At 30.2% G+C, this 27366-nt stretch overlaps 1 protein-coding gene and 1 pseudogene across 1 annotated transcript; one reads left to right on the forward strand and one right to left on the reverse strand.

Moving 5' to 3' along the window:
* Positions 1-2018: 2018 nt before the first annotated feature.
* Positions 2019-8758, reverse strand: LOC101495895 (uncharacterized). Its single transcript, XM_004503812.4, has 11 exons — positions 8618-8758; positions 7568-7721; positions 7180-7352; positions 5397-5815; positions 5134-5212; positions 4511-4854; positions 3884-4314; positions 3613-3775; positions 3371-3532; positions 3200-3288; positions 2019-2341 (listed from the first exon to the last, which is right to left on the reverse strand). Exons 2-11 carry the CDS (start codon positions 7678-7680, stop codon positions 2188-2190), a joined length of 2127 nt encoding a protein of 708 aa, XP_004503869.1. The 5' UTR covers positions 7681-7721; positions 8618-8758; the 3' UTR covers positions 2019-2187.
* A 14678-nt stretch (positions 8759-23436) lies between these two features.
* LOC101496227 (phosphatidylinositol 4-phosphate 5-kinase 1-like) overlaps positions 23437-27366 on the forward strand; it is a 5521-nt pseudogene continuing 1591 nt past the window's right edge.

A 27366-nucleotide genomic window follows, 5' to 3' on the forward strand; every position in this document is an offset into this window, starting at 1 on the left:
CTCATGCAGTGATGAAAGACTTATCATTGCAATTTGGCATGTCATAGAAGAGATTGAAAAAGAAGCAAAAAAAAGAAGTTTAAGAACTAAGTGGGATCCAAGAAAGAAACAAATCATTCATGGTTCCAATGTAAACTCATATAGAAGAGTAAAGAAAAAAGAAATCTGGTAGTGGTATTATAAGGTGAAGTTGGAGGTTATAATTCGAAGTTGTCAAACAAGTGAATTTTCCAAAACTGACCATATCACCTAATTATCTTTCTTTTTTTTAGTTTGGAAAGATGCTCTTAAATAATAATAATAATAAAGGTAACACTTTGGAACTTTCAATGATAATTAATTTCAAACACTTTATTTTATAAAACTAACTTTTATTGTTGATTTTATGACTTTCATTGTTAAATTTTTATATAACTTCAGAAAAAATAGTAATTTTAAATAGTTTTTATTTTTTATTTTTTATCAGCTTCAGTAATTTTTCAAAGACTTGACTTCGGTAATTTTGATAACAAGGTTTAAACTATGTTAGTGACACTGAATAAAAATAAAGAATTCATTTCAATGTCATATATAATATAACACAAGGTAGATTATATTAAAATTAAAATGGATTAAATAAAGTAATACTACACATAAATTTGTAAGGGATAAGAGTGTAGATTTTAACACCAGTTAATGAGAATGTAATTTCAAAATCTTGTAAAATTTCCTCAAGTAATAACAATTAAAATCAACCAACAACAACAAACATCATAGGAAATAGCTAAAGTATTGCCATGTCCATCTTCCATTCAAGAATGGAATAACTAAATTGGCTCAAGGGATTTGGATAAAGCTTTGTACTCTGCAACTATATATATTTGACCGTTTTGTTTCGTAAAAAAAATATAGTTGCATACATTTGAATCCTGTATTGGTCACTAGTCCTTTTAAGTGTTAAAGAACTCTAATGAAATCAAATAGTTGTAAACTTGAGAAGTTGCATACTTTAAAAATACTATTCATGACACTTTTTCATTGTTAATGTTCAACTACACAATCCCAAAACAAAGCAAACAGATAAGTGTGCTCAGCTAAGAAATTGCACGATTTCGTAATATAACAAAACGGAACTAAAACAATCGCATAAAATCAACTTAAAGAATCCCAATACACAAATTTGATTTGTATAATCCGAATTGTTGTTTTTAGACAAAAACCACTTATTTAATCCATGCTCATGCACTCGCTATTAAAATTAAAATCAACTTAAAGAATCCCAATACACAAATTTGATTTGTATAATCCAAATTGTTGTTTTTAGACAAAAATCACTTATTTAATCTGTACTCATGCACTCGCTATTAAAATTGGGAAATTGGATGCTTCTATTTCCACCTTAAAGTCAATTTAAAAGTAAAAAAACCTTGAAGGGGCTCTCTCAAAATTTAGTTCGTTGCCTTTGTCAAATTTGTATATGGTGCATTTGCGAACTATGAAACTCAAACAAAACAACTGCACTATGAACGCTTTTTCAGATCAACCAATAGCCAGTGGAAATATCTATAGTTTGGTTATTTATGTAGTTCAATCGTGATTTATTCAACTGTGATTAATCCCAGTTTAAAGTAGTTGAATCATGACACTAAAATCTACTACTACGATTTTTGAAACATCGCCCATGAGTGACCTTAAAGTAGAAAATTATGTATTTAGTTCTACTTTTGCAACATTAAAATATAAATACTTCAGTTTGACAACCATGATCCAGAGGTCATTCCTCTCCAATGAGATTTCCCTAATGACCAATTTTAACAGATGAGGATGTTCTCTGGAATAAAACCCCAGAAGCAATCATCTCAGGGGGATGAAGCTCCATATTTCGTATTGTAGCTTTCACAGTCACAGTCTCGCCAATATCAATGCAGAACCAAACACACTGTCAGTAAACCTCTATGTCTTTTTAACCCCAAGTTCACGCCCAGAACAAACATGATTTATCATGTCCTAAAACATATTTATCAATAAGAAAGGGAGCATTTGAAACGGTTCCTGCTATTATTGAAGAATGGTGCAAGTCATATACAAAATTTCAGAAACAAGCATGCATAAACATGCTTTTCCATCATCCAAAAATGGATCCAAAAACTACATTACTCTCTAGGCTATGAACCAACTCCCTCCCTTAAAAATTCCAAACTCGCACCGCTACTCTTGTTTCCACTTGTTAACATAATTGAGGAAGGCGTTGGCAGGGTTTTGCCTGGGTGGAGCTCGAACACGAGTAGACCTTCGAAGCACAGACTCATCATCATTTGCCATATTTTGCATCAAATCCTTAGATCTTTTCTGGAGTTCTGAGCTGTAAAATATGCAAGGAAAAAAATATGAACAATTAATAAAGGGAATATGGGGTAACTCTGTTCCAAAAGTTTCAACAATGTTGATGTCTAATTCAAATATTTGTTAAACAAACTACAATAAATGTGTGCTACTAATGTGAAATTAAATAAAATATATATATCTTAATATTAATGCATTACATAGTTTATATACACCTATATATCTTAATATTAATGCATTACATAGTTTATATACACCACTTTAGCGTTTGGAAAACAACTAAAACGCTTATTAAGTTTTTATCATATATGACAACTTATGCGTAAGCAGTTTCTACTATCAACAACAGGATGAGGGTAAACTCTACATAAGTTTTTTATAAATTGTCTTGAAGATCTTATGAAAATAACTTATACATGCATTAAGAACTATTTTTATCAACTCATTCAAATACTTATATAAGTGTGTATATTATCCGAAAACCAAAGAAGTTCTTATCTCTATTAATTCAGCATTCCCATGTGTTCCACATTATACCATAAGCATCTAAATTGAAAATAATATTGACAACAATCTAGTAACTCAAGCCATCAGGGTCATTAACATAATCACATTTATATTAAATTCTAGTACATCATATTTCACCAACTTATGTAAGCCACAGCCAACAACTCCAGAAAATGGTTTATCCTAACGTGAACATCCTTCTTCCTTAGGTGAGAACATTGACAAAATTTATATTTATCATCAGACATAATATCATTCTATAGTTCCATCATTTCATTTATATAGCTAGACTTTTACTAAGCATATGCATCACTTGTTATAATGGCATTGAGCATAACTAGTAATATATTGAAAAGCTAATCTAGCTCACCTTATGCTAATATAATGTTTTCCCAGTTGTCTTTGCAGTGCCCTTTCACGCTCACCCTTGCAATTCAGTGAACCCATCAATGCATCAAGCTATTCGCACATGCCAACAGAGAATTAGAGAATAAAAAATATGCACAGAATGCAAACATAGCAGGCTATATTCATCAAGTACCTCTTCCTTGCTGCTGTAGTATCCCCACTCCTTGGAGTCGCAGCTTTCAACAAATATCCTTCCATCACGACGGAACCACCAATACCTATTGTAATCTCTGTCTTTACCTAATGGGCTTCTTTGAATAGGTCGTTTCTCCATCTCCCGTTCAAAATATTCTCTCTGCATAATAATACAGTCAATAAAAGATCCACATCAAGAACCGACAACAATATAAGCAAGGAGAACAGTAGCAGTGTTACCCTCTTCTGTATACTATTCTTATCTGATGGATCCTTATCTGCCTTCAACTGCTTCAGTAGTCCCTTTCTGGATGATTCTTTTTCATTTTCTGTGGGTTCTTTCTGCTCTGAATCCAGGTTTTTAGGCGTCTTTTTTGAAGCAGGACTTGAATGCTTGATCCCACTGCAAATTGAATTTCAAGAGGAAAAAAGTGAAATGCAATAACCACCATCCATAAAAATGTAATGTGTATATAAGCAAACACAAACAGCACCCTTGATAAAATCTAACCTTCTACCATGTGAATTGTCTAGCCTAGGTGATTCTATCTCTCCATTAATTTTCTTTCCCTCGTGCCCATTTTGCATAATGTGATTATTGTTTGTTAAGCTGTTTCCACTGTTTAGATGATGCCCATTGCTTTCTGAGTCAGCTTTCAACCTCTCCTTTTTTTCTCTTCTCTTCCTACCATCTTCCAGAGCTTCTTCCCTTTTAGAGGCCCCAAGTTCGTGCCGCTGTTCAAGAATCTTATCCATCTTATCCCTGAAAACTGCGGTTTCAAGGGCTTGATTGACCAACTCACATAAGATTTCTAATTTTGCATTGACGTCTACAAGGCCATAATGTCCCCGTTTAATGGTTGCTTCAAAGTTCCGTAATCGAGGAATATTGATCATTTCTAGAAAGTCGCATAAATATTCTCTCCAGTTCACCATTGTAATCTGAAAATAAAAATGAACGGAATAGTAATATTAAAACAATAAAAGGATTGACTTAAATTAAGCAAATCACAAAGAATACCAAAATAGCCACAAGAAAAATTCAACTAGCAAAAACCATCTCATGAAATCTGGATAGCTATCAAATGATGAGACTAAGAGTCTAACAAAAATAATCATGTGGAAGTTAGATGGTAACCTTCTTCAACTTTCGTTTCTGTACAGCTGAAGTGAATTCACCATCATCTTCTATAAGAACCCGGAAAAGTGCAGCATGACATTCCACAAGGAGAACCACATTGCCATCCTTATGGCAGATTGCATTTTCAAAATCTTCCAAAGAGTAGGGCCACAAGTGTAACTGTTTACCAAAAGAAGTACAAAAATCCCAAACCATTAAGAGATCCCCTACACAATACATTGGAACATTGAAGTCTCTCGATGGAGAAGGACGATCAGTGAAAACAGGGTCATCTGGACTAGGCTTCACCAATAGATCATCAATGGGATATTTGACTGGTTTTTCCTTGGATTCTCCATTATCTAGAAAATTTGAAAACAACCGATTAGATGACATAACTAAATCACAAGGGTAAAGGGGTTTAAGTTTTTATCTAAGAGAGAAGAGGTGGCATGAAAGCTTTTTGATTAGATACACAACAAGAAATGCACCTCCAGTTCTCACTAACAAAAAAGAAACGAGACAATAGTGGGATAATTACTTCAAAACTCAGCATATCAAAGTATAATTTGATCAGAAAACAACTCAGATAAAATCAATAAACCAAGAAGCCAAAAATTGCTTCAATCTCTGAACTATACCGTTCTCTTGTGCAGAACCGTTGACTAATGTCCCATCCAACTTCTTCCTTTTAGGTTTATCAGCTTCTTCCATTGATTCCTGAGCATAACAAATTTTAGATAGAAAATAATGTCATGAAATTCATTCAAAAAATAACAAACCGATCATTGAAACCAATAAATTAGGACTTCTCCCTTTTGTTATTATATCCCACAAGAAAACTATTCTTTTATATGAAAGCATAAAAGAAAGAGAAACTAGCATATTTCAATTTTTATCGTACCTCAGTTTTCCTTTTCTTGGAGCAAATTATAAGTCCATCTTTGATAAAAAGCTTTCCTCGTAACTCCTCAGGAATATCAGTTGAGATACCGTGATTTTGTGCAAGTTTGTCGTGTAAAACCCAAGGGGCATTTCGATATGTAGATTCCCGGATAAAAGACTTCAAAATATTTCTACTAAAAAGCGGCTTCTTTTGCACCAAGTCTTCTGCACTGACTTCTGCTTTTTCAATTACATTCTTGCTTTTGTCAAGCCAAGCTATCTCATAACGGTATTTGTCAACTTCTTCCTGGATGACTTTTAATATTTTGCATGGACATACATCGTCATCTTTTTTCCCATACAACTCAGCACCGACAAACAAACGTTCCTGCAATTTTTCAGCAATAGAATCGGCAAGATCCTTCAAAGGTAGCATACCTGCAGTAAAAAATATATCTAATTAACCCAGTACATGGTGAAAAATAACACAAGCTTTCTGATGAACGCAAATATAAATCGGCGGCTGGCATATGACCTCAGAATGTTTGAAAGTAGCTATTCAAAACAGGCACAATTATTGTAATTTCCAGTTCCTCAGACATTTCTTTACTATTTTTCCTAATTGTTTACAAATCATAACACTAGAACCACTTCAGTTTGGTCTCTGCAAGTGCTGCAACATGATTACTCCCATTATAAAATATAATGAATGAACATATCGATATACCTCAGATAAAGGCAATTTATCAAAATGTAATATTGGTAATTCCAATTACTTGTGTAAGAAAAACAAAAATCTATACATTCATTCACAAAATGATTTAGAAAACACCTTTATCTTCTGAAATGGCATTTTATGAGCAAACTAGGACCTTTAGTGATGACTGACAATTGAAGCGATATGCAGAAAAAGTTATATCAAAACAGAATTATATTGGTTTCAATGTAAATAGAAGCAGACTTATAAATGTTACAATGACTATCCTGATATTAGGTTGTATAATTTGTTTGACCAGCTTCATAGTAATCTACTAATGCAATCAAATAGACAAAGAGCATCTAGTCCACAGAGGTGAGGAAACACAATACCCAGCATAACATCATTTAGTATTACAGTCAATTGGAGGTGAAAATATGTTGCAAATTAAATATTGTACTTACTTCTGCGAACGTTTAGGGCCTGTTAGATTTCAGAAAACTTAGTTTCATTCTGTTTTCACTTCTAATTACAAAACAGTCACCTTGTTTTCACTTTGTTTCTTGTTTCAAAATGCTTTTACAAGAAACAGAGAAAACAAAAAAAGTTATTTTCATTGTTTTCTGTACATATCTTTGGAAATATGAAACAAATGAAAACAATGTGGTTATAATCAAAAATAAAAAATGGCAACAGAAAAGTTTTGTCAAGCCAGACAGATAGTTAGTTTGAACCCTTTAGTAGACCCTAGACAATCACCCATCCAGACTAAGAACCCAAAACATCAGTGCAGTGCAGAAATCTAAAAGCTACAGTAATTTCTCTTTTGAATACCATTGTTTGATAAAAAATAAAATCAATTTTTAGTGCTGCGGGATTAAATGGATGTGTTATCCATTTATAGGTGCAATATCATATCCATCCATTCATTCTGAAACAGGCATATATATACTCTAAATTAACCATTGCACAGAAAGTTGTGGATTTAACAAGTATCATAATTCAACAATTGCAGACAACACTATAATTACTCGAGCAGAACAAAAAAAAATGATCCACAACATCAAAATAAAGCTCTTCAGCTCAAGAAGGGAGTATCTCTTACTGTATTGAATGATCCTTAAAGCAGGTGCCATAAATTCTTTAGGAAACTGTAGGAATTTCTCAGTGGCTTGTTGTTCTGACACCAAAGCCTCTTCATAAGTCAAGCCAGTTTTTCCAGTTACCTTACATGCCCAAACCCTCTGGCGGTATAGATTCAAACGGTTCAAATAATCACTATTTTGTGTTAAGGTGGAACAGCCATGTCCTCTATTTTTCTAGGGAACAGATATGGAATGCAAAAGCCATATATTAGCCACGAACACTGTAATAAGTGGTCAAAAATGCTGAATAACACAAATTAATCTAATTTCTAAACACATTCAAGTTAAAGACGGTTATAGCAGTAATGCCAGAAAAATGAAATAAAAATAAATATCTATAAAGGATACTGATAATCTCGAAATATTTCTTTTGTAAATCGAACTTGGTAAACATGCTCGTCTGGCTTCAAATCCTGAGGAGGCTCAGTCAAGGCAAAAGGCTTCCTCTTTAAAAGAGGCATTGAAAAAGACTCTCAGTTCCTGTCAAACAGAGACATGCACCCTGCATCCAAAATTCAACAAAACAGAAACTTCAAGTTGTATAATAACTGTCTCCAATGTTATCTATTTAGTCTCCTTCAACAATCACATTAAGTTACCCAACTGAAAATGAAAATCCAGTTTAACCCAAAATAAGCAGATACAATTTCACTAGCTGAATTGCATGTCAATCTCATGACACTCCAATTATTTATCGAAGCTAAGCATCTTTCAAGCAAGAACCCTAATTTTTTTTTCCCATAAACAATTTTTCAAAACTAACCACTGAGACACAAAGCTCATTTGCGACAACACTGAAAATTGAAAAACACAATCATAAAAATCCAGTTTAAAACCAATGCACAGACCTAAAAATGCGACCCAAATGTTCAAATGAAAAAACCCTAAGACATAAAAATTCAAACACCAACAACAAACAAAAAGAAAAACGGAAAAAAGAAAATTAAATAAATTTAATTATTTTTCAATAAATGCACAGTGCGTAAAGCACTACATTAAAAACAAAAACTCCAACATCGCTGTGTCCCGAGAAGAATCCCTAATACAAGAGAACAAAATGAAACCCTAGAACGTGTCCCTAGAGGAGATCTCAGAACGCGTAAACTCACGAGTATCGAAACATGCTGCCGCCGCCGCATAGACGTTACGCCGGCGTCAAATAAACAACGGCGAAGGGGATAAATTCGGTATAGTACATTAACGAGAAAAATCGAAACGGAAAGGATATTTAAAAAAATAAAGAATCGCCAAAAAAATTGGTTCCCGCCACAATTAATATGAGGGTAAGTAGCAGTTGAGAAAAAATGAAAAGTTTGAGTGAGGAAGAGTGTGTTGAGTGTGTGTCTGTGAATGGAGAGTGTGGGTGCCGGTGTGCGTGAAAGAGAGAGAGGATCTTACAGTGAAGAAGGAAGTTGTTGAATGAATGCGTGGAGAAGAGAAAGGCGAGAAAAATGTGTTGGATGGTTTTGTATATATTTTGTGTTTTCAAGCGAAGAAGTTTCTCACGTTTTCTCTTTTCTCTCCCTCCTTCGCTGTGGGAAAAAAACACACGCGATTTTCACTAATTTATTTTGCTTTTAAATTTAAAATAAAATATAATTTTAATTTATTTTATTTTTTAAAAAAAAAAGTATATTTTTATTCTTTCGGTTATCGGAAAATAAATCACCGTTATTCAGTCAAATTTAAAGTGGAATGTGGTGAAATTTTATTTCAGATTTAAATTCATGTTCTTTAAAGTGATTTGTCCTTAGGCGATATGTATTAATCGTTTGGTTGTAATTTTTTATTTTATAATTGATTAAGAAGTCAAATATGTATTTTAGTTTTTATAAATTTATTTTATAAAATCATCATTAAAAAAAAATCATTTCACTTTTAGTCTTCTCCGGGATTTTCAATGAATAATTTTAGTTAATATTATTAAATCAATTTATTTATATTATTTAAAAAATTTAATAAGTAATTAATTAAATATAAACATTTAAACATTCACAGTTCAAAAATCCAAAAATTAATAAAATTTTGATCTTTTTTGACAAAATAAAATATATTAATTCATTTAAATTATTAAAATATACATGGATGAGAATGCATTCAAAGATAGTAAAACAAAAATAAATAAATATAGGGATAAACTCACAATAGTTAGCTTCATGGCACAAAGCGATGAAATATTTATAAATGTAAAAAAATTGAAGTGTATAAAATACTTATGCCTTCAATTTTTGTACCATTAATAATGATAATTATTCATTGAGTTTGTAATAAATCGAAACTAATTGGTTGATTAAAACCAAATAAACATCACTCGAGAAAGAGGATGAGGAGAAAGAGGAGAAGCAATCTACTATTCAATGAACAATGATATCCTCAATAATTATACATGTTATAACTCAAAGTTTAAACTTAGTTTTGCATAGACTTCTACCGCAACACACAAAAATCAAAATTTGAACTCAATTTTGCATAGACTTCTACCGTAACATATAAAATAAAAATGATTAAAAGAAATTAATTTTTTTTCTTCATTTTTTATGGAAAAATTCAAGTTAAAAAATTCATATTTTAACTTTGATTCTTTTTTATAAGCAAAAAATTTTATTAAAAAGAATACAAAGTGAACTATAACCCTTTGTATCATTGATAAGTCCAAACTCGGCATCATAGTAAAAAAAAACACTACTCACCTTCTATAAAGAATTGTAGAGCTCTCACTCAATTATGTGCTTGAAAATTGAACAAATTAATACAACGTACTCTTTTTAATCTACTTGTTGCAACCATATACATATAGAGCAAATTAGATTGAAAGATAAATAATACAGCAAGTAGAAGACATCCTACAAACATCACCCATCTACTACAATCTACCCCTGCTCGATCGCATTATACCTCCTGCAAACATAATTTAGATCTTAATCTAAGCCAAACTCATAATTCAACCATCCATATTTGAGTAGGTGCATTGTAACTTCCAACAAGCAAATTAGAATTTGTCCTTTTTGCCACAATTAAGAGGGCATCATTTTTAAACATGTTGATAAGTGGTATTCAAAATTAAAGACTTTAGAGTTCGTCTAATGTTGATTGCGTGCGAAACAAGCAAATTGACTTCTAGCTATTTTCAGTTAGTTGTAACTGCATTCCTATTACTCTCTAATGTAACTGACTTGTCTTGTGTATATAAGACCTAGTTAGTTCTAAAGTAAAAAAAAGGGTTGAAAAACATAATTGTGCAAGAGAAAGACAATTCAAAATAAAGCTGTAAACTTTTATCCCATTATTAGTGATCTATTCGTGTTGGATTCAATCTTCTAGATATAAGAGTTTAACTCTGAATTGGGTTAACAATTATGTGTGTGTTCATCTAGCATTTTACTGGTTTTTCATATAATTCTATATTTTTCGTTCTTTTCTATTTTACAAGAAAACTTAATCGGCTTCAATTCATTTGTTGGGTGAGCAATTGATCAAGAGAAAAAAAAAACAACAACTGACATCAGAGCTCCTAGTTTTCTCGATTCATATAGAAGATGACATCAACAAAGTACGTACTAGAGAAATTTGATGGGAAAAATAATTTTAGGTTATGGCGTCTCGAGATGAAAGTTTTGTGCACTAGTAGGAGAAAAGGACATGGTACCCAATATTTCGAAAAAATAGAAGAAGAATTTCATGAATTAGGCTCATGGTGCTATAATCTTGAGTCTTGGAGACAATGTTATAAGGAAAGTGTCAAATGAGACCTTGACATTAGGTATTTGACTCAAATTGGAATCTTTATACATGATAAAATCACTACCAAATCTTTTATACTTAAAACAAAAGCTATATACTTTCAAGATGCAATTTGGAAGATCATATGGATGAGTTTAATAAGATCATTTTAAATCTTGAAAATTTTGAAGTAAAATTGGATGATGATGATCAGACCCTACTACTGATAAATCCATTGCCATGAAATAGAGGCATTTCAAGAAAGAAGACTCATATTGGAAAGGAAATAAATGGTCAAATGGTGATGATGGCTATGGAAACGCTTCAATAGCCTCTAAAAGGTATGAGAACACACAAGTTCTTATGGAAAATTCAATTGAAATAATGAAAAATGAGTGGGTGCTTGATTCGTAGTGTTTATTTCACATGACCTCAAACAAATATTGGTTCTTTTATTACAAATAAATTGATGGAGGCAAGGTGGTCATGGGTAACAGATCAGTCTACAAGGTAGTTGGGATTAGCTCAATCGAGCTAAAACTATAAGATGGCACTATGAAGATTTTATCAAATGTCAGACATGTTCCAGAGCTGAAAATGAATCTAATTTCTATAGGAATGCAGAAAGAAAGTTGGTTGTTTTTACAAGGCAGAGAAAAGTATTTTAAAAGTGATAAAAGGATCATCGGTGATCATGAAGGGAAAAATAGATCATAGTATCTATCTTCTCAATGGTCAAGCGGTTACAAGGATGACAGTTATGGTAGTCTAGTCATCAAGCAAAACTAGTTTGTGGCATCTTAGGTTGCGACATGTAAGTATACGAGGAATGCATATCCTAGGCAAACAAGGCATGTTGGGTGGTGACAAGATTCGTGATCTTGGATTTTGTGAGCAATGTGTGTATGGAAATATGCATAGAGTCAAGTTCTCTAAAGGAAACATTTCTCAAAAGGAATTATAGAATATGCTCACAATGATCAATAGGGTTCTCCAAAATTGCTTCACATGGAGACAATAAGCACTTCATTACTTTTCTTGATGATTGTAGTAGAAAAATATAAATTTACATGTTGAAAAGCAAAGATGAAGCATTCAAAATCTTTAAAGATTGGAAGTATATGGTTGAGAATAGGACTGACAAAAGGGTTAAAAAATTCAAGGACAAACAATGGTCTTGAATTTTGCAACGAGGAGTTCACTAGTTATTGCAAAACTCACGGTGTAAACAAACACAAAACTGTAAGAAACACACCACAACAAAATGTATTGGCTGAAAGGATGAATAGGACTTTGCTTAAAAGAATGAGATGCATTCTATCAAATGTATGGATATCTGCACAATTTTAGGGAGAAGTTGTCCATACAACTTGCTATTTGATAAACTTGAGCGTTCAACTGCCATTGAGCTCAAAATCCCTCAAGAAATGTGGACATGACAAGTTGTCAGTTACAATCACCTAAAAGTATTTGAGTGTGTTGCATACTATCATGTAAATGAAGAAAAATTAGTTTCTAGAGCCAATAAAAGGTATTTTGTTGGATATCCAAGTGGAGCCAAATGCTATAGGAAATGGTGTCCTAAAAAAAGTAAATGTATCATCAGCAGAGGTGTAAAGTTTCATGAGGTTGACATGTATAAGTCCCTAACCAAGCCTCACAGTAAAAGCTCATACCAACATGAAGTTGAGAAATTTGATCTTTAGGTGGAGTAAGTTACAAAAAATAGAAAGAAAAACATCATACTCAACAAGGCAAAGTTGATACTAACTCAACTGAAAATGATATTTTCTCATACCACGACAATCCAATAGGACATGAACTAGATGACTATAATCTCATAAAGGACATAGAAAAAAGAGCATAAAAAACCCCTCAAAGATATGTTTATGCAAACATGGTCAGTTATGCATTACATGTTGCTGAAGAAATCATACACGAAGATCATAGAAAACTACAATGAAGCTATCAGGTGTCAAGATAAAGACAAATTATTTTTAGTTATAATTGAGGAGCTCAACTCACTTGAGAAAAACAACAATTGGGTTCTCATACCTAAGCATGTCAACTCTAGAATTGTAGGCAACAAGTGAATATTCGAAAGGAATAGGGGAATTTTAGGAGTTGAACCACTTAGGTTCAAAGCTATACTACTAGCAAAGGGGTCCGCTCAAAAGAAAATGGTGGATTACATTGAAATTTTCTCCCCTTTAGTTAAACATGCATCAATAAGAATAGTCTTAGCCATGGTAGCCCATTTTGACATGGACTTAGAACAGATGGACATCAAAAGAACCTTTTCCCATAATGATCTAAATGAAACAATCATAATGCAACAACCAAATAGCAATAGGGCTTGAGGAAAGGAATATTGGGTCTGCTTAGCAAAAAGATCACTCTACGAGCTAAAGTAATCACTGAGACAATGGTATTTGAGGTTTGATTCGTTCAGGCTTAGTCAAAATTATGCAAGAAGAAATTTTGATAATTGTGTGTATTCTAAAAAATTATTATCAACTTCATACATTTACTTGTTATATGTGAATGACATGTTAATAACATCTAAAAGTATGAAATAAAAAAGTCAGTTGAATAAATAATTTGAGATAAAAGACTTGAGGCCAACCAATAAATTCTATGAATAGAAATCATGAGGATCAGGGAGCAAGGAAAATTGACCATTTCCCATGATAACTACCTTGTAAAAGTCATAAATAGGTTCAATATAAGTGAATCAAAGTTGTCAGCTCTCCAATTGCAACTCGTTTCAAACTTTCGTCATCTTTGTCACCAAACACGACCAAGGGAATGGAAGACATGAATCATCATGTGTGTTATGGTATGCTCGAGATCAGACATTTCTCACGTTGTAAGTGTCACAAACAAATTTATGGGAAACCCAAGTATAAGCCATTAACAAGTTGTCAAATGAATTTCAAGGTACTTAAAAGGAACTCAAAGTTTGTGTTTGATTTACTACATTAACTCAAAATCATCAAAACCAGTCAAAGGATTTTTTTACTCTGATTATGCTGGTGATTTAGATAGAAGAAAATGCCTCATAGATTATGTATTCACAATGTTTAACAACATAATCATTTGGAAAGCTAACATTCAATGCATAGTGGCATTATCAACAATAGAAGCATAATATGTTGCTCTTGTTGAAGCTGTAAAATAAGGGATCTAGTTAAAAGGATTGGTCACTGAACTAAGAGTTATACAGTTTCAGTTTGCATAAATTGTGATAGTCAGAGTGTCATTCCTTTGAGTAAAAATCAGACGTATCATGAAAGAACCAAACACGTAGATCTTAGACTTCATTTCGTGATAAATGCCATAAAAAATGGTGAGATCAATGTGGCAAAGGTGCATACACGTGACAATCTTGCTAACATGTTTACAAAAACTGTCACACTTAGCAAATTTAGACATTGCCTGAATTTGCTTAGAATTAATTATGATAGTTGAGATAGAAGACTAAAAGGATTTGATTTGGAGGATCACATACTAAAGCTTCTCATTTGGTACCATGGTATCAATTTGTTGATAAGTAGCACTCAAAATTAAAGACTTTGGAGTTCCTTTAATGTTGGTTACGTGCAAATCAAACAAAGTGACTTGTGTTTTCAGTTAGTTGTCTTCCTATTACTCTCTAGTGTAACTGACTTGTGTATATAAGGCCTAGTTAGCCATGATGTAAAAAAATTTGTTGAAAAACATAATTGTACAAGACAAAGGCAAATAAAAATAAATTTTGTAAACTTTTATCCCATTATTCTTGATCTTTTCATGTCGGATTATGTTCTCAAATGTAAGAGTTGAACTCTAAACTGAGTTAACAATTATGTGTGTTCATATAGCATTTTATTGATTTTTCATACAATTATGCATTTTTTATTCTTTTTTGTTTTACAAAAACACTTCATGAGCTTCAATTCATTTGTTGGATGAGCAATTAATATGAAAAAAACAACTGAAAACAATCACTTGAATGAATCCACCAACATAAGAACGCTAAATTCTTATTTGTGTTTTAGCTACATATAAACTAAGACCAAAATAAACATTTTAAATTGTCAATCATTTCACTACCCCATCCATACAAGAGAAAATTTAACCAATTATAAGTAAAACTCCAAACTTCCACAACCTTTGGGCAAATTGTGAACAAGTGACTAATTGAATATGGCTCATTAAAACACCAAACACAACTTTGTTGACTGAGATCATATATTACTTCAATTCTCCATAACTATACTCTTATAAGAAGCCTATCTTGCAATAAACCCCAACAAAAAACACATATTTTAGACGGAAGTGAAGTATTCTAAATCTCCAGAAACTCTACACCGAAATTTGCAGTAAAAACATTTCTGACAATACATGATAGTTGGCATGCACATAAAAACCAACAACCTTGTTAGGCAACCAAGAGACACCGAAACTGAGAGAAACGGACTGCAACAGCTGCTACAATTTAGCACTCGTTTCTAAATTTCCAAATAACAATTAAGGAAGACTTGAATCCCAAAATAACCAATTGAAAGCAAATTTTCAATCACAACCAATATAATTTTTTCAAATTTACCTTTACCTCTATTCTCTACCGAAACTGGGATTGTCACGTCGAATGAAACAAAGTCGATTAGTGAATGATAATTATTTATTCGTCTACTTCAATAACTATAGATAGATAGATAATTAATTATCTTTATTATTTTTTATTGTTCATATATTTTATACCCATATTAAAAAAACTATAAATAAATGAAAAAAAATTATAATTTTATAAAATTATACTTATTAATCATTAGCTATAACAATTTTCATAAATACATAATAAAATATAATTACTTAAATATGTTTCAAACGCTATTAGTTTAGATATATACGTAGAAAAAATAATTATTAATATCATATTAAAAAACAACGCATATTCTTTATAACAATAAAGTGTAATAAGGACGTCACAATTGAATCCAGCGATGTCACAATGCATATGTATATTAAAAAAATTATTTTATTTTTCAAATCATAAAAAATTTAAAATGATTTTTTATTTTAACATTTTATGCAATTTAATTTTAAAATGTATTAATAATATAATTTTTGTTTTTCGTTCTTATAACGTGGTAATTTTATGATTTTACTTACTCGAATGTTTTTTTATAGATTAATTCTTTTAATTCAATATTCTTATTATGTTTTTTTTTTAATCTTTTTATTCAAGTTTGATGAAGTGGTAGATAAAAAGTCTTGTGACACGTTGCCCTGACAATGATACCAAATTGTCACACCATCTATAAAATTTTACACACTAATATGTTAAAACTTAAAACCCCACCATAGAATGATAAAATGCTATTTTATGTCTTATGTAACATTCGTGACATATAAGATTGGCATGGTTGAAGAGTGATTGTGGGTACACAAGACAAATAGACATTGAATGAAATCGGTTACATCAGAATGAGAGTGATCATGAGACGCGTGGATGCGAGACTGTACAATTGAAAAAATATTTATAATGATTGATTGAGATCACCTTAACTAAATATACGTGTCTTATGTGTCTTCTTTTCAAAAGTCTATAACATAAAAACTTTAAACTTAAATGTGTTTAACTTTTAGCATTTTTCAAATGGGTGACATTTTAGGAAGTTTCCATAATAAATGTAAGTGATGACAAACATGCTAAAAAGACTCATGTTTGTTTGCAGGAAAAATTGAAAATACTTAATACAATATTGAATGTTAAAACGATGTAATTCAAAACTTCAAAGAGACTTTAGATAGACTATACTACACAAATCAATTTTTTTTGATGTTATACAAAGACATCAACACTCAAAAGAAATATACACATTTTTTTTTTAATATCTCTTATTCACTAACTCAAGTGCCCAAGTGTTTATAAATATAATACCTTTGTCGAAGAGTTCACTTTACACATCTATGATGCTCCAATTATTATACGAGATTCACCTTATATTAGTTTTTTTTATATATATAAAAAAATTAACTATGCAAAGAGACATTAAATTTTGTGTGTGTAATAGTATATTTTGTAGACGCCATTAAAATTTCATATGAAAAATCATTTGAATAGATATAAGATATGATATGGTTTTTCTAAAATGAACAATTCACTTTAGAGAATAAAGCGAGCAATACTAATCATTAATATTAAATGAATAGTTGATATTATGTGCACATATATGATTAATCATACGTGATTATAATATTAATTATTAATTCATTCACTCTACCAACTTATCACTTCATATGAGCCAAATTCGTAATCATATAATCCATATGTCAAAACAATCATGAACATGATTTAGCGGACAATTTCGACTACAATTTAAGTTATTTTGGGGAACAAACACTACTAACTACTTTTATAAATGATAAATAAAAATGATAAAAATAATTAAAGATAGCCTATTTTTTAGGAATGGCAAGTGGAAGGGTCTCGCGTTCCAATCCAATTTCAACAATGCACTTTTTAGACTGAGAAAGAGAAACTGCTCGATTTGCATCATTGTGCTCAATAAAAGAAATGAGTGAGGCTCTAATAGAAAAATACTTTGAAGATGAACTTGTTCCCATGCAATAATAAGAAATTCTTGATGATATCTGAGTTGGAACACTATGTTCCTCACGAATATCTCAATTCAGTGCTAAAAAATTCCCCATAACTACTATATAACACTCATCTCTTCTTGGTGACAAATAAAACATTTGTATTTTTTTTTTCGGTCAGAAATTTCATAAAATGGACTTTCTATATATTCCCTCTTTGTCTCTAAAAATAGGATGTCCTAACCAACCAACAACTATTCCATTTACGTTGAGTCCGCTTTAAACAACCCGCCTTTTGCCGAATTACTGCTGATGTAATCATAAAAAGCTAAATTTTTAGGAATTTTAGACCAAGCTTCTGATAAATTTTGATTTTCGATTAGCCCAACACCAACTGTTCGATATATTTCTTGTTGGAAGTATCCCTAATCCTATTGATATTGAGTAGGAACAAATAATTCAATCGGGTAGTTGTTGAACCGCACCACATAGTTTCAACAACAACAAAAGCTGCAAAAAATACAACATCGATATTACTTAAAAGGATTATTTCAATATTTCCCACACGCCACTCTTTGTATAAACGTTGAAGTGGGCATACACTAAGATGGAAAAGACCTGCTAATATGTCCAATGTCCCAGCTGCAATATGACGATAGGCTATCCTCTTGGAACAAAAGGGAGCATATTTTGCCTCTTCCATCCATTGCACCCGACTAATCATGGAAAATCCACACCAATTAATATATATAAAACTATAAATTTAAAAGCAAATATATTATAATTAATATAATAAAATAATTATTATTACTATAATAAAAAATTTAAATATTTTATATAGATACAAGATTATAATTTTTAATAATTAATTAAAAAATATAAAGTATATTCAATATGTACAAGTATATAATATTTAAAAATTACAATAATATTACTAGTGGGGTGAATTTGGGTGCGGGTGTGAGGTGAATATAACACTCACAAACCCGTCTCTGAATTTTAATTTCGGGAAAAACTCATACATATATTCAATCAAATTAGATTTTTTCCGTCCAAATTAAGACGAATTCAAGTGAATATACGCGGATACGGGTTATGTTGCAATCTCTACTCTTTCCTTACGCGCTTCACAAAACCACAGATGTGTTGAACAATATTCATTCAAGAATAATTCTTAAATAATTCTTGAATGAACACTATTTGAGAACACACATAAAAAAGAAATATTTAAATAATATATAATTTTAAAATAATTACAAAATATATTTTTTTTTTTGTTTAAATTGTGTGTCTAAGTTTTTGTATCCACACAAAAATTGTTTTTCATTAAAAATAAAAAAAAAATTATATTTTTATAGCGTGTAAGAAGGATAGAATTGAACAAATAAAGTAAAAATTGTCTTTTTAATAAAAAATAATCTCCATCATTAGTTCAAAATTGGGCAATAAAGATTGGTTACAAAGTCCTGATGTAGGAAATCCAATTCCCACATTTGTCCTTAAATAAAGTGTTAGATATAATATTTTTTGTTTTTAGTCTCTTTAATTTTTTTTAATAATTGTCTCTCAAATTTTTTTAATCAATAATTTTGGTCTCTAATTTAAGTCAATTTATTTTTATCAATCAAATTTTAAAATTATTATTTTTTGATATGTTTAGAATATTATAAGAACTTTCCTTATAAATTTTTAAAATTTTAAATGACATATTAAATAAATATAAATTTTTAAACACTAAAAACTTTAAAAAATATATATTTAATTCTTCATATGTCAAAAAATTATAACTCTATATGAGAGATATTTTTATAATGTTATAATCATAGAAGAAAAAATAATTTAAAAATTTAAATAATACATATGAATTATTTTAAAAACATGAATAAAAAATATTATAGACAATATTTAAAAGATAATTATTTAAATTTTTTTAAAAGAATTAAAAATAAATTATAATATATTTATAAAGTTCAATAGCTTATTTAGGTCAATAACAAAACACAAAGAATAATTGCGTTTGTATTTTTCTGATGTTATAAATTTGAATTACAAATTAGTAATTTGGTGGTGGGTTAATGATTCGGAATTGTGTCTTTTGATGCCACCGAGCGGCCCAGAAATCATTGACTCTAAATATGAACGTTGTTTTTGAGGACCAAATATGTATATTTTTCTTTTCTTCATAAAATTGAGGTGGTAAATATGAACATGTAGTATGATTCTTTTTTTATATTTTGTTTATGATCGACAATTTTATCAATGCATATGAAATATATCAAGTAATTGGTTGACGACTTTCCGGACAAATTGTTAGATAAAATAACTTTCAATTTTGGTTGAAATAATTATTTATTATATTTTATTTATTACTCAACTGAATTTCTTATTAAGGTTTTATTATTCTATAAAATGAAAAAAAAAATAACATATTAATTATTAGGATCTATTTGATACGGAGAAAGTCGTAGAGACAAGACAAAATATAAAATTGAATAATGATATGATAAATATTATTATATTTTGTATATGATGATACACATATCATGATAACAAATAAGATAACAATATTTTATGTCACGTATTTAATACATATCATATCATATGATATAATATAATATATAGTACATTTAAATAACAAAATTATCATTGATACTACTAAATAAACAATTTAAATTTAAAAAATAAAATTACGAATAACAAAATAATTCTATTTTTTTTGTTAGAATGTAAACAAATATATGATATATATTATATGTAAATGGTAAAAATACTCTTGTAAATAAATTATATTTATTTTAAAATTTCAATTAACTTTTATATTTTTATGATTTTAAATACTAGTTTATTAAATTATATAAAAAGACAAAATTATCCTTGTGATAAAATCATAAAAATTATTTAAATTAATCATTAATATTTCATTTTTATGTTTATGTCAAATTCTATTAATTATTCTTATATTTCTATTTAATTAGATTTATATTTTTTATATTTTAGATTATATTTTGTAAATTATTTTTATTTTTATTTTTATTTTTATATTTATATTTTATTATATTTTAATTTTATATTTTATAACAGTAATTGAATACATTGATATTGTTATTATATCATGTTGATTTATAACTTATCGCATATTTGTGATATAAATTTTAATTAAAAAAATATAATATAATAAAATTATAAATTAATTTATCATATCATTTCAGTTTATCAAACACTTAAATAACTTATCATATCATTCAAAAATCATGTTGAAATTACATTTTACAAAATTAGAAATAAAAATAATTGTAATTATAAATTTGCCTTCGCGGGCTTTCATTCATTTGTCAACAGAGGATAGTATATAGTAATCTCAAGTTAAATATGAAATTATTAAATATATTATTTTTTTAAATATATAATTTTTAATTTAGTTCAAAAACGGAATATCAAGAAAAAGTTGCAGTTTGTTGGCTTGTGATTGGTCTTAGTGTGACTATTGGAACTTCTTTTTTTTAAGAAAACCAATTTAGCTTATACCAAAAGTCTTCTTTAACTATTCTTCCATCCAATATTTTTTTAAATGATTAATTTTTTATTTTTTCTTTATAAGAAAAACCAATTTTGCTTATACCAAAAGTTTTTAACTTGAAATGATATACTATTATTCCATCTTATATTTTTTTAAATGATTAATTTTATTATTATAATTTTGAAATCATATTATTAATATTAAATATTGATATATTTTGTCGAAGATTTTTCAAAAAATATAATTAATTTTATTATTTCATTAGTGATAAATTAATGTAAATTATTTAAAGTGTTTATTGTACTTGAAAGTATTTATTTTATTTTATTTTTTCAAATGAGACACAATTTCTTCATTCTAATTTTTGTAAAAATAATTAATTTTATTACTATAAATTTTTAAACCATATTATTAATATAAAATATTGACGACTTTGCCAATAAAATATTCTTCATAAATACTTTTATCTTTTTTTGGTATAAGCATATTATTGTTTCAACACATCCTCAACTTTTATTGTAACTAATCTGGAATGAGAAACTCTTACCTCGTTCATTTACAACAAGTATATAAAAAGTGTACATTCATAACAGGTAAAAGGAAGATGTAAACGGGACTACCTAATAATTACATACTTTCCTTAGCTCTTCAAAAGTACTACTCTTAGTCTCATAACATATCTGCATTATTCATTATCTTTTATTTATTAAATTATTTATCATTTTATAATATTAGTACAATATTAATTATTTTTTATTAATATATTATTATTTATTGTATCTCAATTCATTAAATTTATTTATTAATTTTATTATTAAAATTAATGCAACTAATTATTTTTCTTAATATTTATGCAAACTCTAATAAAATATATAAAACGAGACGAAAAAAGTATTACTATTACTATTAATATATATTTCCTCTTATGAATATTATAATAAAAAAAATGGTATAAAATTTTGATCATCGTTAAAAGTAAAAATTAATTAATTTTAACTTATTTAATATTATTATAAATAATATATCATTACTTTAATAAAAAAATATTTAATGTTGGTAGTCAAGGGTTTCACAATCAATGAGACGATTTAATAATTTGAATTATATTTATATGAAATATAGAAAATTAATTGTATTTAATTAAGCTTAGATTAGTCTTTTAATCTCTTAACCTATTTTCTGATTTCATTTCAGTTTCTAATTATATTTTTTATTTTGATCTCTTAGTTATACTTGGGTCAGTCAAATTGATATTTTTCTGTAATTTATGTTAAAAAATATTAACTTTTGGCATCTCCTTCATCTCCAAACTAAAAAATCTATAATTTTTTTTTATCTCATTCAATCTAAAAACTAAAAAAATTCATTTAACTCATCATCAAATCCATAATTTACAAATTCAAGTCCATAACATTTAAAACTTAGAAAAAAAATCCATATATCAATTATTTATCTTTATGAATTAATAAATCTGATATTTAATTTTCTTTAGATCATTTTTTAAAAATAAAAATAAAATTTAGTAAATTTACCATCTTCATCACCTATATCATGATCCAAACCCTTAAATTCATCACCCTTCAATCCAAAAATTCATAAAAACCATAATATTTGAATTCAACCTCAAATCTAGAAAAATCTCATAAAAATAAAATCTTTCAAACTTAAAATATGTGATAATTGCAACACACACAATAGAATAAAAATTTAACTAAAGTCAAATACCAGTAAAAAAAAATAAAAAATATTCAAATCCCAACACGTTGAATCTGCAAAATTGAATGAAAATCCTAAATTAACGTTAATGCGATATAAATCAAGTAACTAAAAAACAGATATAAAATTAGTGGAGAACATTAGTCTCCTTATTTAGAATCCCTTATGAATTAGCAAAATAATGAAATTTTCATTTGTATGAGATTGAAATGTTGTCTATTTGACTTTTAGTTATAGGTTTGAAATGTTATGTTTGAAACTCATGAATTTAATGAATTTTGTAGGTTTTTAGATTGAAAAAATATAAAAAAATAGAATTTAAAGATGAATGAGACAAAAAAAAGGTTAAAGTTAAGTTTTTTTTTTTACAGAAATTAATGAAAATGATCGATTTAAATATTAAAAATATAACTATAAGATCAAAATGGAACAAAATATAGTTAAAAGACTAAATTAAAATAAATAAAAAAATAATTAAAAGATAAAAACAAAAAAAACATAATTAAAAAATTAAAACAAAACCAGAAAATAATTAAAAGTAAATTAATTTTCTAAAAATAGTTATTTTGGTTTATAACATGAAATACATTCTATGAGTACATTGATAGACAATATTTGACATAGCGTCGGTGACTAAGAATCTCGTGTAATTTGATTTCAATTTTGTCGTACATGAATGGTATCAACATAAACAACATTACAAACAAACCAACCTTCGCTCTCTGCTACTACTAACATTCATACATTCACTTTCTCTCTCTCTCTCTCTCTCTAGAAATGCTTCCACCACCACCTCACTCTCCGGCAACTCTCCCTCGCCGCTAAACAAAATACTCGAACAATGCAAGACAGTCTCATCCCTCTCTCTCACCAAAACATTAACATCCTCCTCCTCCTCCCTCCACCACCACCTCATACCTCATCCCGCCGCGTCACTCCCTCCACAACACAAAACCCTCTCCCCAACGGCGACATATACACCGGAGCCTTATTGAAAAACATTCCTCACGGCACCGGAAAATACCTCTGGTCTGACGGGTGCATGTACGAAGGTGAGTGGAACAAAGGAAAAGCCTCCGGCAAAGGTAAATTCTCGTGGCCATCAGGAGCTACCTACGAAGGTCAATTCAAATCGGGTCGAATGGAAGGATTCGGGTCATACATCGGAGTCGACGGAGGTATGTACAGAGGAAACTGGCTCGCCGATCGAAAAAACGGTTTCGGCGAGAAACGTTACGGTAATGGTGATGTCTATGAAGGATGGTGGAGGTCCAATTTGCAAGATGGTGAAGGAAGGTATGTTTGGAAAAACGGGAATGAATACGTTGGTGAATGGAAGAATGGTGCTATTTGGGGTAAAGGGATTTTGGTTTGGGAAAATGGGAATCGTTATGAAGGGTATTGGGAAAATGGGATTCCTAAAGGGAATGGTGTTTTCACTTTTGGGAACGAAGAGAAGAATTGTGAGGTGATGATGGAGAAAAAGAGGTGTTCGATGGATGGTGGTTTAAAGGGTGGCGGTGTTGGTTTTCCAAGGATTTGTATTTGGGAACTTGATGGTGAAGCTGGTGATATTACTTGTGAAATTGTTGATAATGTGGATTCTTATGTGTTTTATAAAGATAAAGATGGTAGTGAATCTGAAAATAGTGGAGAAAGTGTGTTGAACAAGAGTCCTTGTTGGTCTATTGATGGTGATCAGGTTAAGAAGCCTGGTCAAACTGTTTCCAAGGGGCATAAGAATTACGATCTTATGCTTAGTCTTCAACTTGGTATCAGGTATTGCTTTTGATAGCTTTGTTTTTTTTATGAACATAATTAGAGTTGAGAGCTTTGTAGCACCTACACTTATGGAAGACGTGTCTTGTCAATGTTCGAACATATATGATTACACTCAATTAATTCATTTTCTCAAATCATTATTGATGTCGATATGTGAGTGTCTTGTTCGTGTCTAGTCTGGTGTTCATGTCTGTGTCATCATAGATGTTGAGGCATTGTTTGATGCTGGGGTGTTTTGTTTTTTGCTTATAGATACACTGTTGGCAAGTATGCTTCTGCTGTGAGAGAGCTTAGGCCAGTGGATTTTGATCCCAAGGAGAAATTCTGGATTAGGTTGCCACAGGAAGGGTTCAGGTGTGCACCTCAAGAATATCAATCAGTGGACTTCAGGTGGAAAGACTATTGTCCAATGGTGTTCAGGTGTTAACATTTTTTTTTCAATTTTACTGATGCCCCTTTTAGATTGATTGCTTGTGTTTTTGTGTTTTGTATACTAATTGTGCCCATATCTTGGTTGTTATTTTTTTGTTGGTGGATTGGATATTTAGACATTTAAGGGAATTATTTGCCATAGATCCTGCGGATTACATGTTTGCTATTTGTGGAAGTGATTCATTAAGAGAAATGTCTTCTCCTGGCAAAAGCGGAAGCATCTTTTACCTCACTCAAGATGACCGTTTCATAATCAAGACCGTCAAGAAATCTGAAGTCAAGGTTTGTTGTTTTATTTTTCGCTTGGCTGCATTCATTAAATCAAGAGAAATTAGAAATTAGTTTTGAACCGTATAATTTATTGTTGGGGAGTCCGAGGTAGTACTTAGAGAAACAACAGGCTAAAGACCTGCACCACCAAGATACCTAAACACCTCATCTCTGCCCAAAGCCTTAAGGTTTTGGGTATGGTCTTTGATTGTTTAGCCCGTTGTTGCCTTAGTGCTCCACCGCACTCTTCAACAAGTAAGGTGAAATTTCACTTTCAGCTTTGCTTATCATGTTCTTTTTAGGTTATTCAAAATAATAATTAGTTGGTGTCTGTGTCAGGTGCTTATCAGAATGCTTCCAAGTTACTACCAACATGTTTGTCAGTACAAGAATTCTTTGGTAACAGCATTCCTAGGGGCACATTGTATCAAACCCGTTGGAGGTCAAAAGGTATGGTTTGATTATTGAAAACATTGAGTAATTGGCAATTTCCTAATCCTTGTCAAAATGTAATGAAAACTTGTACTGCTGTGTGTAAAAAAAACAGATCCGGTTTATTGTGATGGGCAATGTGTTTTGTTCGGAGTATCGGATCCATAAAAGGTTTGATATCAAAGGTTCTTCTCATGGTCGTATCACAGATAAACCCCGGGAGGAGATTGATGAAACTACCACACTCAAAGATCTTGATCTTGATTTTGTCTTTCACCTAGAACAGTCTTGGTTTCAAGAGCTTAAATGGTATAGAACTTACCAAGTTGCACATTCTTCTTCTTCCCTTTAACATTTTTCATGCTGTTCTTATAGAGTTAGGTTTGTGTAATGGCTTTTGCTCAGGCAACTTGATAGAGACTGTGAGTTTCTGGAAGCCGAGGGAATCATGGATTACAGTCTTTTGATTGGCCTTCATTTCCGCGATGATTACTCAGTTGATGAAATGGAAGGTTCACCACTCATTTCCCTCTTATGTGTTCTTTCTTTTTCTTTTTAAATGTTAAAATCCTCAAGGGATATAAAATCGTATGTATTGTCAATTTATCAGGCAAGGGAGACATGCATGATGATGAGATCCACATATCCCGGTATGCTTTTTCCTTTAATTCTTATTTAAGATTGTTCTCAATCATCTTGCACTTTTCATTCAATATTCAATAGAAGACATTGTTTGGAGATAAAGAAACCTTGATGTGCTTCTTTTACAACCTAGCAAGCACTTCATTGTACAAATGTAGTCTAATAGGACAATCTTTGTCTGTTACAAAACGTTACTATTGATATGATTTATAGGGGGGGTAGCATTTTTATCTTTAATAACACCACTATCTTGTTTGCATCCTTTGGTGGCAATTGCTTTCACTTCTGTGCATGTGCCACGCCCTTGAGGCTGAATGCTTTTTCTGTTTTGAAATGTAACTATGGCCCATGTCCTTCACAAAGTGCCAAGAGGTTATAATATTGAACAAACAAATCACTGTGTAATGAATGAGTGTTATATTTTCCATTCTCTAGTATGATTTAGAGGAGAGTTATTATTGAACTCTTTTTAAGAAAATATAATCCCTATGTTTGAGCATAGAGATGCACCGAAAGTGACTTCAAGTTGTCCTGACATAATTGGAGGTAGTTCTTTATGTTGACATTTTGAGACAAACAAATAGTGGTGGGGTCATTTTGATTTTCTAGGTAAAGCCAAACGGTAGCTGACTGGGATTTGATGGATCACTCAAATTTTTCTATATAACTTATTAAAATCTTGGGATATACTGTACATGTTAGCATGCCAGTATTATATACCTCCATCCCTAAATATAAGATCCTCTTGTGGTATTTAACTGTTCCTTTCTATAAGATCTCTTTTATTTTTTCAACTGCATTAATTATTTCTTTACAAACTTACCCCTAATGACTTTTCATATTTTTCTGCAATATGTAATAAATAATACAATATAACCACAAACTAACTCTCTCCCTTCAAGGGTAAACCAATCTAAATTACCAACAAATTTAATACTACAACCAACTTTCTTAATTCACGTGATTTAGTCAACGAAATCTTATATATAAGGACGGAGGTAGTACTCTATTCATTCATTTTTAGTTGTCTTGTTACCTTTGATGGAAC

This window comes from Cicer arietinum, chromosome 6 (genome assembly GCF_000331145.2).
Source record: "Cicer arietinum cultivar CDC Frontier isolate Library 1 chromosome 6, Cicar.CDCFrontier_v2.0, whole genome shotgun sequence".
Lineage (NCBI taxonomy): Eukaryota > Viridiplantae > Streptophyta > Magnoliopsida > Fabales > Fabaceae > Cicer > Cicer arietinum.

Coding starts and splice junctions, on each gene's coding strand:
- LOC101495895 (XM_004503812.4), bottom strand. CDS start 7,680: ATGCCTCTTTTAAAGAGGAAGCCTTTTGCCTTGACTGAGCCTCCTCAG. Junction 3,289..3,370: donor ACTACAGCAGCAAGGAAGAG/GTACTTGATGAA, acceptor ATGTGCGAATAG/CTTGATGCATTGATGGGTTC. Junction 2,342..3,199: donor AAACATTATATTAGCATAAG/GTGAGCTAGATT, acceptor CATATTTTACAG/CTCAGAACTCCAGAAAAGAT.